Genomic DNA, 12,328 nt, shown 5'->3' on the forward strand with positions numbered 1-12,328 from the left:
TCACTATCAATGTCAGATTATAACAGATTAACAGATATAACAGATTATAAAGAGGGACACTTTACACTTTAAAGAGGAACTTTACAGGGTCTGGCTGAGGCCTGCATTTTCAGAATTCAGAATGATAATGTAATTTATGTCAGTTTGTGAGGTGCATGTTCTAAATTAGCCCTGTTCCGTATCTTCCTGGATTGCTTTTGTGCTGTATGGTTTTAAGTGAAGAGCAAAACTGTAAACAGTCTAAAAATAGGTAGGTAAAATTCCCCTTTGTTTTTTTTTTTTTTTTAAGATTTTTATTTATTTATTTGACAGACAGATCACAAGTAGGCAGAGAGGCAGGCAGAGAGAGAGGAAGGGAAATAGGCTCCCTGCCGAGCAGAGAGCCGGATGTGGGGCTCGATCTCAGGACCCTGGGATCATGACCTGAGCCGAAGGCAGAGGCCTTAACCCACTGAGCCACCCAGGCGCCCCTAAAATTCCCCTTTGTAAATGTTTTTACAGTTCTCCTAAGCAACTCTGAAAACTAAGACTCACGTAGAAATGAAGTATTAATAACAAAATTATTCTAAAATGGTAATAAATACTCTAATATATGCACATGGTCCTTTGAAGAACACAATCTGGTGTTTGAAAGGCAGACATGTCTGTTTAATTGGCAATTTGGAAATCCAGTAGTAGAGGCAAGATTATAGCTCCGGATACTCTGAGGACAGCTTACACTCCCAACCATGCTGGCCTCTCTTGGCTTACTCGGCCTTTCCGTTTTGTTTGTTTTTCCCCCACATAAACTTATCCTTCACCACCACAGCTTTGTGGGGATCTGCACAACAGGAAGGTATTCCTTTTAAACACAAAGTTCTTCATTCATCTGAAGTATTTACCAATTTTTTTAAGCAAGATTCCCTTAAAGTTTTATTTGATAATTCACCTCAAAAACTGACAAATAAAATATAGGAAATAATAACTTTCTGCTACTTTTTAATTTTCATACATGGAAGTAATTTACTCATACTCACAATTAAGTTAGATGTACTCTGTACCATCTGAGTTTAGCACCGTGTGTTTTGAAGAAACAGATTCTAAATTTTTATTTTAGTTATTCAGCAGTTCAACTATGGGTGTTCAGTATAATCATGGTGGACTTTGCTCATTTCCAGTCTAGCCAAAATATCTACTACCCAGCTATTCTGTAGTCCCCAAATCTTGAGGTTCAGTTTATTCTTTAATAATGAAATAAACTGAGCACAAAACTTGTGTTCTAAGGCAAATTCAAGTGCCTCCTGATTAAAATAATCTGATGAAAATACAGGAAATTGAGCACAAAACTTGTGTTCTAAGGCAAATTCAAGTGCCTCCTGATTAAAATAATCTGATGAAAATACAGGAAATTTCATATCCATGTGAAATCTCAGAATGTGACCTTAGTTGAAAGTAGCATCTTTGCAGGTGTGATTAAGCTAAGAAGAGGTCATATTGGATTCAGGTGGGCCCTAAATCAAATGACTAGTGTTCTTCTAAGAAGAGAAGGGCACACAGATACAAGAAGAAGACTGAGGCAGAGATTGGACTGATGTAGTTATAAGCCAAGAAATGTCACTAAATGCCAGGAGCCACGAGGAGCTAGGAAAATGCTAGAAAGGATTTCTCCCTGAAGTCCTCAAAAGGAACATGGCCCAGTGGATGTCTTCATTTCAGACTTCTGGCCTCCAGAACTGTGAGGGAATTGCTATTATTATTTTTTAATATTTTATTTATTTATTTCAAAGAGAAGGAAAGTACACATGAGGGGCAGGGAAGGAGAAGAGGGAAAGGAAGAAGCAGACCCCCAATGAGCAGGGGGCCCGATGCGGGGTTCCATCCCAGGACCCTAAGATCATGACCTGAGCTACCCAGGCACCCCTAAATTTGCTGTTTTCAGCCACACAATGCAATCAATCATTTGTTACAGTTGCCTCAGGAACCTAATAACCTAGGAATCTTTGGCGGTTGCTTTCTTTCCACACCACTCATTACACAATGAGCTCCATATCTCTCCCTTCAGTTGAGGAAGTACCCTAGCCCCTCCCCCTGGGGATCTAAGAGGATTTTACTGAAGGTTTAGTTATAATAGAAAAATGTAAGCAGAACAGTCTACAGTGTAAAGTTCAACCTCAGACTTCAGTCTTGAAATTCCCAGCCAGGTTAGACCTCAGATTTCCTCACTGGACATTCTCATTCTCTCCCCTGCCATCAGGCTACGCTGCCTACCGGCTCTCCACTGAGACTCTCCATCTACCTTGTTCTCTGCTCTCTCAAGGGATTTCCGAAACATTTGTCTCCTTTGACTTCCGGAGTAAAATTCAAAATCTGTTATGATAATTTTCCGGAGAAATTTAAATCGGCTTCTCCAAACATCTGATAACCCAGGTTGTGTCTTTCTTTCATACCTAAATACCTCCCTTTCTAGAGGAATTTAGCCACATTGTGAGGACTTCCAGGTTAAACCACAATCAGATTTTTAAAAATTTATTAATAGTTGGAACGCAAATATAATAAACACCAATGTAATAAATTTAACCCTAAATCCTAATTCCAATAAATGATAAGAAAAAAGAAACCATGACCATGAGGTAAATGATATGATAATAGCTGAAATAACTAAACTCCTCAAGGGTTATTTTTAGGGGCACCTGGGTGGCTCAGTGAGTTAAGCATCTGCCTTTGTCTCAGACTGTGATTCTAGGGTACTGGGATCAAGTCCTGAGCCCTGCCCAACGGGGAGTCTCTTCTCCCTCTCCCTCTGCCTGCTGCTCCCCCAGCTTGTGCTCGCTCGCTCTCTCTCCGTCAAATAAATAAATAAATATTTTTTAAAATAAGCTTACAGTAAACAAAGTAAAAAAAAAAAAAAATAACCCCCAAACTCGTTAACTTTTATATTTGGAATTATTTCTTCCAATTAAATGACAAAACCTTTTGTAAATTATCTGCTCTATTACGTATTTGTCTTTTGGTATCTTACATTCATAGAAAGATGAATAAACTATTACTATAATAAATATTTTATATAGTTTTCACTTTTCTAAAAGCAGACTTTTAAGAACACATAGAAATGATCAGTACCTATCTTCCCTTCAGAACTGGGATATAAGAAGAGTGAGATTGCTTGTAGAAAGTGAAACTACAGTGAATCAGAGTAGAGATATGTCAAATCACCTCACCTGATTGAATGTATTAACATATAAGGAAAAATGTGTTAACCAAACAGTGTTGGTCGGTCCCAGAGGCAAAATCTCACTGCTGTGTCTCACCGTAAATTAATAAATTAATTAAGCCAATAATTCACTGATTGCAATTTGACTTCCTATGCAGATTGCCCACAGGGAGAAAATGGCCTTGTCAAACAGATACAAATATTTCAGTTTTTGAGGCAATTACATTTCTCATTGTAAATTGAATTGACATTTAGTCCCAAGATTCTATTTAACATTAGTCTGCCAATAAAAAATAAATCCTCTGAACCTGCAAAACCATTTTAGAATGCATAAGGCTTCTGATCATCCCTCCACCTTGGGGGGCTCTCAGTAGTCGCATCGGTTTTTTGCCCCCATAATGGGATTCATGTTTAGCTCTGTTAAAGCAGTCTTTCCTTTATGATTTTCCCTTATTGCTTCTATACATAGAAACTGTATTTCCTGTAGAGACTTGTGAAATACTGGATTCTCTGTCTTCTGTTGTTTGATATTTTAAATGTTTACCAACTTAATCCACTCAGGCAATGCAGTTTGCACTTCTTGAAGAGCTCACAGTGATTCTTTCTTTCTTTCTTTCTCTTTCCTTTTTTTCCTTTTTTTCTTTCTCTCTTTCCTTCTTTCATACATGCATACATACATACATACCATAACTCTTCATGGATTCCTAGGTGAAAACCTACGTTCTGTCAGGTGCTGAAATATTAACTGTAAAGATCTTAATTTTGCGGAGGAAATTAACAAGTGTGCAGTGCTCTGGTGGGTCAGGAGTGCTATGGAAGTTGGAAGAGGGAACCCTATCCAAACCCTGGGATTGAAAGTAAAGAACTGGAAGGTGTGTGTGGGAAGGAAGGGTGTGGGGGAGCATTCCAGACAGGGATCAAAGCCCCAGAAATATGGGAGAATAAGGGTTATCTGGGAAATATAAGCAGTTATGTAACCAAAATAAAAGGAGCAAGAAGTGCAGGGATGGAGGGGTTCACAGTCAGACTGGATAGGAAAGCAGTGATGAGTCATGATGTTCTTTGCTCCAGGATCCCTGGCAGGTGTAACCCTACAGAAATCCTCTGTCAGGGACGCCTGGGCAGTTCAGTGGGTTAAAGCCCCTGCCTTTGGCTCAGGTCATGATCTCAGGGTCCTGGGATCCAGCCCCACCTTGGGCTTTCTGCTTGGCAGGGAGCCTGCTTCCTCCCTCTCTGCCTGCCTCTCTGCCTACTTGTGATCTCTGTCTGTCAAATAAATAAATAAATAATCTTAAAAAAAAAAAAAATCCTCTGTCATTCTAGCCTGCATATTGTGTGTTCCCCTGTACCAGGGGTTGGCCAGCTTTTTCTGCATGCAAGATAGTAGATATTTTTGTTGTTCATGCCAGAAGGTCTCAGTCACAACTATTCACCTCTCCTATTGTAGCCTAAAAGCAGCATTAGGCACTATGTAAACTAATGGGCATGGCTGCATTCCAATAAAACTTTTTTTTAAATTATTTATTTCTTTTCAGTGTAACAGATCTCATTGTTTTTGCACCACACCCAGTGTTCCATGCAATACGTGCCCTCCTTAATACCCACCACCTGGATCCCCCAACCTCCCACACCCCGCCCCTTCAAAACCCTCAGGTTGTTTTTCAGAGTCCATGGTTCATCTCCTCTTCCAATTTCCCTCAACTCCCTTCTCCTCTCCATCTCCCCATGTCCTCCATGTTATTTGTTATGCTCCACAAATAAGTGAAACCATATGATACTTGACGCTCTCTGCTTGACTTATTTCACTCAGCATAATCGCTTCCAGTCCCGTCCATGTTGATACAAAAGTTGGGTATTCATCCTTTCTGATAGAGGCATAATACTCCATCGTGTATATGGACCACATCTTCCTTATCCATTCGTCCATTGAAGGGCATCTTGGTTCTTTCCACAGTTTGATGACCGTGGCCATTGCTATAAACATTGGGGTACAGATGGCCCTTCTTTTCATTACATCTGTATCTTTGGGGTAAATACCCAGTAGTGCAATTGCAGGGTCAAAGGGAAGCTCTATTTTTAATTTCTTAAGGAATCTCCATACTGTTTTCCAAAGTGGTTGCACCAACTTGCATTCCCACCAACAGTGGAAGAGGGTTCCCCTTTCTCCACATTCTCCAACACATGTTGTTTCCTGTCTTGCTAATTTTGGCCATTCTAGCTGGTGTAAGGTGGTATCCCAATGTGGTTTTAATTTGAATCTCCCTGATGGCTAGTGATGATGAACATTTTTTCATGTGTCTGATAACCATTTGTATGTCTTCTTTGGAGAAGCATCTGTTCATATCTTCTGCCCATTTTTTGACATGATTATCTGTTTTGTGTGTGTGTTGAGTTTAAGAAGTTCTTTATAGATCCTGGATATCAACCTTTTGTCTTACTGTCATTTGTGAATATCTTCTCCCATTCTGTGGGTTGCCTCTTTGCTTTGTTGACTGTTACCTTTGCTATGCAGAAGCTTTATTTACGAAACAGACAGCAGGCTATAATTGGCCCCTGGACCCTAGTTGACTCATTACTGGTATAGAAGGGTCCCTTCAAAATAGTAAACAAACTCATGTTTGGAAATAATGCTCAAATGCACATCTGAAATTAGAGAGTATGTTTTGTCTATCTGCAGAAAATTATCCCAGTTTGTTGAGAACTTTTTGAGAAGGATAAGCATTAAAAAGGGAATTAGTAAAACAAATTTTTTTTCATGAATTAAGTAATTAATATCACAGATAATATTCATGCCAATGCTTTCATCACAAAACATAAACCTCAAAATGTTTTTAACTTGTAAAATTAAGAACTTATATTTATAAGTCATTTTAAAGAATGAACTATTTTAGGGTGCCTGGCTGGCTCAGTCAGAAAAGCAGGTAGTCTTGATCTCAGGGTGGTGAGTTCAAGTTCCATGTTGGGTTGCAGAGATTCCTTAAATAAACTTTTAAAATTAATAAATAAAAAATTAAAAATGCACTATTTCTTCTAATTTCCACAATGACCTCAAAAATCCTAAAGGCAGGATACATGTTTTATTCATATAATTCCTGGAACCCAGGAAAATACCTGGCACGAAGTTCTGTGCATTAACTAAGGACACATAACTAATAGCAAATAATCATTTTCTCTTTTTAACAGTTGAAAAATTTGGTCTTAGAGTGGTTACGTGGTTTAATAAGGTCACAGAAATCTGAACTAAAATCCAGATTATCCGACTCTTGGTTTTTTGCTTTTGTTATTCTCTGAAGTCATAGATCTAGAAAAGAACACAGATCTAAACACATTTATAATTAGTTATTGCATAAATACACTATTACTAAAATATCTTTTATGGTCCAGACTTGCTGTCTTTGCTCACAATTCACCTTCAACAAGGAAATGACTCCCCACTCTTACTCTAGAAATGTGTTAACTGTCTACAACCCAAGAAGCTGGACACCAAATATGCCACCATCTTGGTTTTGGACTTCCAGGCTCTAGAACTGTGAGAAATAAATGTCTGTTGTTTAAGCCAGCCAGCCTGTGGTATTCTGTTAAAGAGTGAACAGACTGAGACAGATACCAAAGTTTGAGACCTATTGTCCCAGGAAATGCAAGGCTTCTTTTTTTTTTTTTTTAAAGATTTTATTTATTTGACAGAGAGAGATCACAAGTAGACAGAGAGGCAGGCAGAGAGGGGTGGGGGGAAGCAGGCTCCCTGCCGAGCAGAGAACCCGATGCGGGACTCGATCCCAGGACTCTGGGATCATGACCTGAGCCGAAGGCAGCGGCTTTAACCCACTGAGCCACCCAGGCGCCCGGAAATGCAAGGCTTCTTAATAACGTTTTGGGAGATAAGGAATGCACACTGAGAATGCTTTCACTGAGTTATTTGGGTGATAAGACCATCAACTCATATAATCAAACGTTTGAATATGATGTGTGTTTGGTCACAGCGTCATGATAAACATATTATGCTTGGCTATATTTGACTTCTGTAAAAACAAACATTTGGGGGTAGCACTAGTTAATACTACATGACTATAATATTTTAAAACTTCAAACAATCCACTCCTGGATAATTGTTTCCTATTTTCTTAGGCAATTATAGTGAATGATTGGGTCATGTGGGTATTTTACCTGGTAATTGAAAGTTTGAATACTTTAATAACAAATTATTTTCCTTTTAAGAATGTTTTATACTCATTTTATTAAGTGAGGAATGGCTTATGCACTTGGGCATGATTACATTGGTTCAGTATTTTGCACTGAATTCTATTTTGGAAGAATCAAGAAAATAACTATAATTGTAATACTACTTATTAACATGTTAGCTTTTTATATTTCTGTATGGTTCAGTCAGTTTTGTCATAGGAAATGGCTGATTTTCTTTACTTGTTACTAGACTATGGTTTTAACAAAATTTATTCCAGTTAGAAAAAAAAAGTTACTGGATATATCTTGAATTAATTGAACTTTGTAAACTCATTTCCTAATACTCCATTTTCACATTGGAAGGATATTTTTGTTGATAGTTATAGCTTGGTTTTTTTGTACTACGGTGTTTCTCAAACTTATATTTGGAAAGATATAAACAGAACTGCACTTATTCATTGGCTTTTTATGATTATTAGAGAATACTGTTATTTTTATTTGGCACTATCTTAATTTTTAAAAAATATTTTGTCTCTACCTTTCATTCTGTTCTTCAGCCAAATGATTTTTAAACAAATACTTACCAGAATATAAATTCTTTAAAGAAAGCTTGATTCTCGGGGCACCTGGGTGGCTCAGTGGGTTAAGCCTCTGCCTTCGACTCAAGTCATGATCCCAGGGTCCTGGGATCCAGCCCTGCGTGGGGCTCTCTGCTCAGCAGTGAGCTTGCTTCCTCCCTCTCACTCTGCCTGCCTCTCTGCCTACTTGTGATCTCTGTCAAATAAATAAATAAAATCTTAAAAAAAAAAAAAGAAGAAAGCTGGATTCTCCAAGCGACCTGTATTTTTAATATTAATTACATACTTTTATTCTTCTGTCTCTAGGTTCATAATGTATATTTTTTAAAATAAGAGTCATTTCATATTTAAAATTACACATGATCAAAATTGTATAAAAGTTTATTGTATATAGCAGATTGACTAAACATTGAAGAACAAAATTATTTTTATAATTACAAACTTGGTATATTTCTTCACAGCATTTATTGCTTTAGCAATTTCTCAAAATATCCAAAGTAATAAATATCGTCACTATGGTTATCTTGATTCTTTCGGTAAAAGATAGGATGTTTGGTCATCTATTTTTGTGTTTATAATATTATAAAATATCTTCTCCTCGACCTCCTATATCAGAAACTCACTGGACTTTGTGTTGCAGTTTGTGTGTTACTGTGGCAAGAAAATAAATCAATTCATTATATAAATTTTTCCAAATAGTATGAAAAGTCTACAGGACATTAACAAACTTGTAGCTATTGAACTTTTAAGTCATTGGAATGTAATCTTTGACGTTTTCTCCTATGTATAACATATAAATTTTATATGTAACTTATAAATGTTGAAACAGAGAGAGTAGATTTTATGCTTCAGTTTTGACTAATGCAATACTTGTAATTAAACTCTTTACCAACAGGTGGTGCTAGAAAGTTTAATATTTATTGCCATAGTTCAACTATGGAAAAAAATGTTAATTTTTTAAGTATTAAAAAATTATAAAACAATATTAATAAAATAATGCAAATATTAATAATATAATATATAATATATAATATAATAATATTAAAAGTATAAAACAATATTTATATATAATTAACCACCACTTGTTTTTGTTACAGCTCCATTTAAGACAGTACGACTGGTTGGTGGTAGAGGTCCTCATGAGGGCAGAGTGGAGATTTTCCACAATGGCCAGTGGGGCACAATTTGTGACGACCACTGGGAACTGCGAGGTGGACAAGTCATCTGTAGGAGTTTGGGATACCAAGGCGTTCAAACTGTGCACAAAGGAGCTCACTTTGGACAAGGTAATTAAAAAGATACACACACACACATATTTAAATGAAATGTAGGCATTCTCTAATACATAGAATAAAGTAGCAGCAGGAACATACAAAATAGGAAGAAAAATCCTACATAGGAGTTTTTTGAATGGCTTTTCCTAGAAGGCAGAAAAGAAAAGAAAGATATTTTTAAAATGACACATGCTATCAGGCAATCTTTAATGTTTAAATTTGATTTAGACTCATCTGGTTAGGTGGAGAACACTAACATGAGGAAAACAGAAAGACTGATAAAGTAGAACAGGAGAAATAGCGACAAGTGAACTACAGACAATCCTGGGAAGCTCACTTGATGCGTCCGGGTTTTGTGGGCATCTGAGCAATCCCATGTGCTCACTCATGTTCTGTCTTTTGTGTGACTGGAGAGGAGGGCATCAGCTTGTGCTTTTACCTCCTGGTTGTATCTCATAGAAATGAGAGCTATCCTTTGTGCCTGCTGGAGCACCTGTGTTCTGAAAGGACCATGAGGAACCATGAAAGAGAAAGAAGCAATTACATGGGTTCTGCATACCTACTATTTATAATTTCTCCAAATCCTTTAGGACATGGTGAGAAATGAGGGAAGGGGAAAGTTACTTTCCCCTCTATTCGAGGTTGATAAAACATTGAATAATTCTTTTGTTGCGTGCATTTGTGTATTTTTTCCTGGATGGCTCAGTAACCTATAAATGTATTAGAGAGCTGGGAAGAAAAGTTGCAGAGGACAAAAGATTTGAATGTATACTCGTAACATTTTTAAGGTCTCATTTTTTTTTTTTTCTAAACGGGTACCTTACAATATAGGCTTTATGCATTATTAAACATACGAGTGCTTCAATCTTAAATGACAAGAGATTAGAAAAAAGTAACCATATAAATTAGACTTTTAAAGTCAATATTTTTAACTTATTTGTTCCACTGTCCAAATCTGATAAATAAGTAATTAACTTCTCTGAAGTTGATATTGAACAACAACAAAAAAAAATTGACCCTGTTGATTGTATAAGTGTTGTTTTAGACAGATATAGGCAAGAAGAAATTATGTGCAAAATTATAGAGATAAGATTACCTGGTGTTGTTGCTATTTTGTCTATAGTGATAAAATAGGGCAATGTGTCAAATCATATCAAAAAACTGCAACAGTTTAAGACAGATTTCTTAAATTCCGTAAAAGATATTAAGTAATGTTATGCTATGACTATGGGTCAGCATTGTGCTAAGCAGGTGAATAGTACTAATGAGAGTTCACAGTTATATCTTTGTTCCTTTACCTAAATGAACTCACTGTATCCGATTTAAAAGGTAAATTAAAGCAAAGATCCAGATTCCAAAGTCTTTGGAAGTCAGAAATATTTAGTCTCCTATGAAGAAGTGAGATAAGACAAAAGAGAGTGGCGCTGGTGAGAATTTCAGCCCCTGGCCCAGTTTTTTATTTGTCCCTTATAGATTTGAATAGAAGAAACAAAAGAAATAGAAAAGATCTGTAATTTGCTGCAACTAAATAGATGTTTGGAATTTCCATATGTTCCATCTCTACGACATTTTCAGAATTTTCTCCCCAGGTTGAAAAGTACGGGACTAAAATCATTCTTGCACCTGTAAAAAGCAAAAGGTTTTAAAGTCAATAAGCCTGACTTTTTTTTCCCCCAGAGAAGAAGAAAACAAAATTTAAAAATCCCCAACTCTTGGTCACTAGAGATCAAATGAATCAGTCAATCATTTAGCAAAACCAAGCTGCCAATCTGAGTTTCCAGTGTTGTATGGGGACAGAATTTATTTCTGTGGGAACTAAGACCCACAGCATAAAAGGCCATTTATTTCAAATACTTAATCATCTAAAACATTTCAAATGACTATTAGCATCTAGGAAGTGAAGAGCCATGTTGCAAATAGATGACAGACAATTTTCATCGATGGTGACTTACTCTCCTGGTAGATGGCTAAAATTCTTCAGTTTTAGGAATAACAACATGTGGATGAGTTATTAGGATGTGCCTATATTGACAAAGTGAAATATAGTTTGCCATTTGTTCAGATAATGTAATCAACATGAGCTAAATAGCTCCATCCAGAAAGAGAAAACTATCCTAAAAAAAAACTTACATCATGACTAATTTTATAGCTTACTTTATCCAAAGAGTTGACATTTAATTTTATATCTTTACAAAACAAGCCCCATATTGCTGTTTATTAATCTCTTATATCTTGAAGTAAACTGTTCATCTATTACAAAGGAAAAACCAAAGTCAGAGCAATAGTGGTAGCATATGTACCTTAATTAAGGGGAAACTAATAAGGTTTGGCAAAAAAATATGATCTGTGGAAGAATGGCAAACAAGATGTTCCCCAGTTTCATTTCTTCACTGAATATGAAGCTTAGTGCCTTAGATTTCAAAACTGTTTTCTTTTCATTGTTGTTACTGTTGTTTCAAATTTTTATTTAAATTCTATTTAGTTAACGTATAGTGTGATAAGGTTTCAGGAATAAGATTGAGTGATTCATCACTTACATGTAACACTCCAGTGCTCATCCCAAAAAGTGCCCTCCTTAATGCCCCTACCCATCTAACCCATCTCCCATGCACCTCCCTCCATCAACCTTCGGTTTGTTCTCTATAGTTAAGAGTCTCTTATGCCTTGCCTTCCTCTCTTTTTTTCCCCTTTCCTATGTTCACCTGTTTGGTTTCTTACATTCTACATATGAATGAAATTATATGGTATTTGTCTTTCTCTGGCTGACTTATTTCACTTAGCATAATACCCTCTAGTCCATCCACGTCATTGCAAATGGCAAAATTTCATTCCTTCTGATGGTTGAGTAATATTCCACTGTATATATATACATATATACCACATCTTCTTTATCCATTCATCAGTTGATGGACATTTGGGATCTTTCCATAATTTGGCTATTGTTGATGATGCTGCTGTAAACATTGGGGGTGCACAAAGCTGTTTTCCCTTGAGTTCCAAACGTAGGTGGTACACAGAATTGGAGATGATTGGCTTAACCTTGCACTAACATTAAGACCCATCTCATAAGTAAAATATCCTTTTCCCCACAGCCTTCATTCATTTCT

The 12,328-nt window shown here is 36.6% G+C and overlaps 1 protein-coding gene across 1 annotated transcript in view; it reads left to right on the plus strand.

Moving 5' to 3' along the window:
• The window catches only part of MSR1 (macrophage scavenger receptor 1), a 79,253-nt gene that overhangs the window by 57,454 nt on the left and 9,471 nt on the right, over window positions 1-12,328 (plus strand). Inside the window, exon 9 of the mRNA XM_045998562.1 lies at window positions 9,045-9,233. Coding sequence (XP_045854518.1) covers window positions 9,045-9,233 — 189 coding nt within the window. The remainder of the gene's footprint in view (window positions 1-9,044; window positions 9,234-12,328) is intronic.

Source organism: Meles meles, chromosome 2 (assembly GCF_922984935.1).
Source record: "Meles meles chromosome 2, mMelMel3.1 paternal haplotype, whole genome shotgun sequence".
Taxonomy (NCBI): Eukaryota; Metazoa; Chordata; class Mammalia; order Carnivora; family Mustelidae; genus Meles; species Meles meles.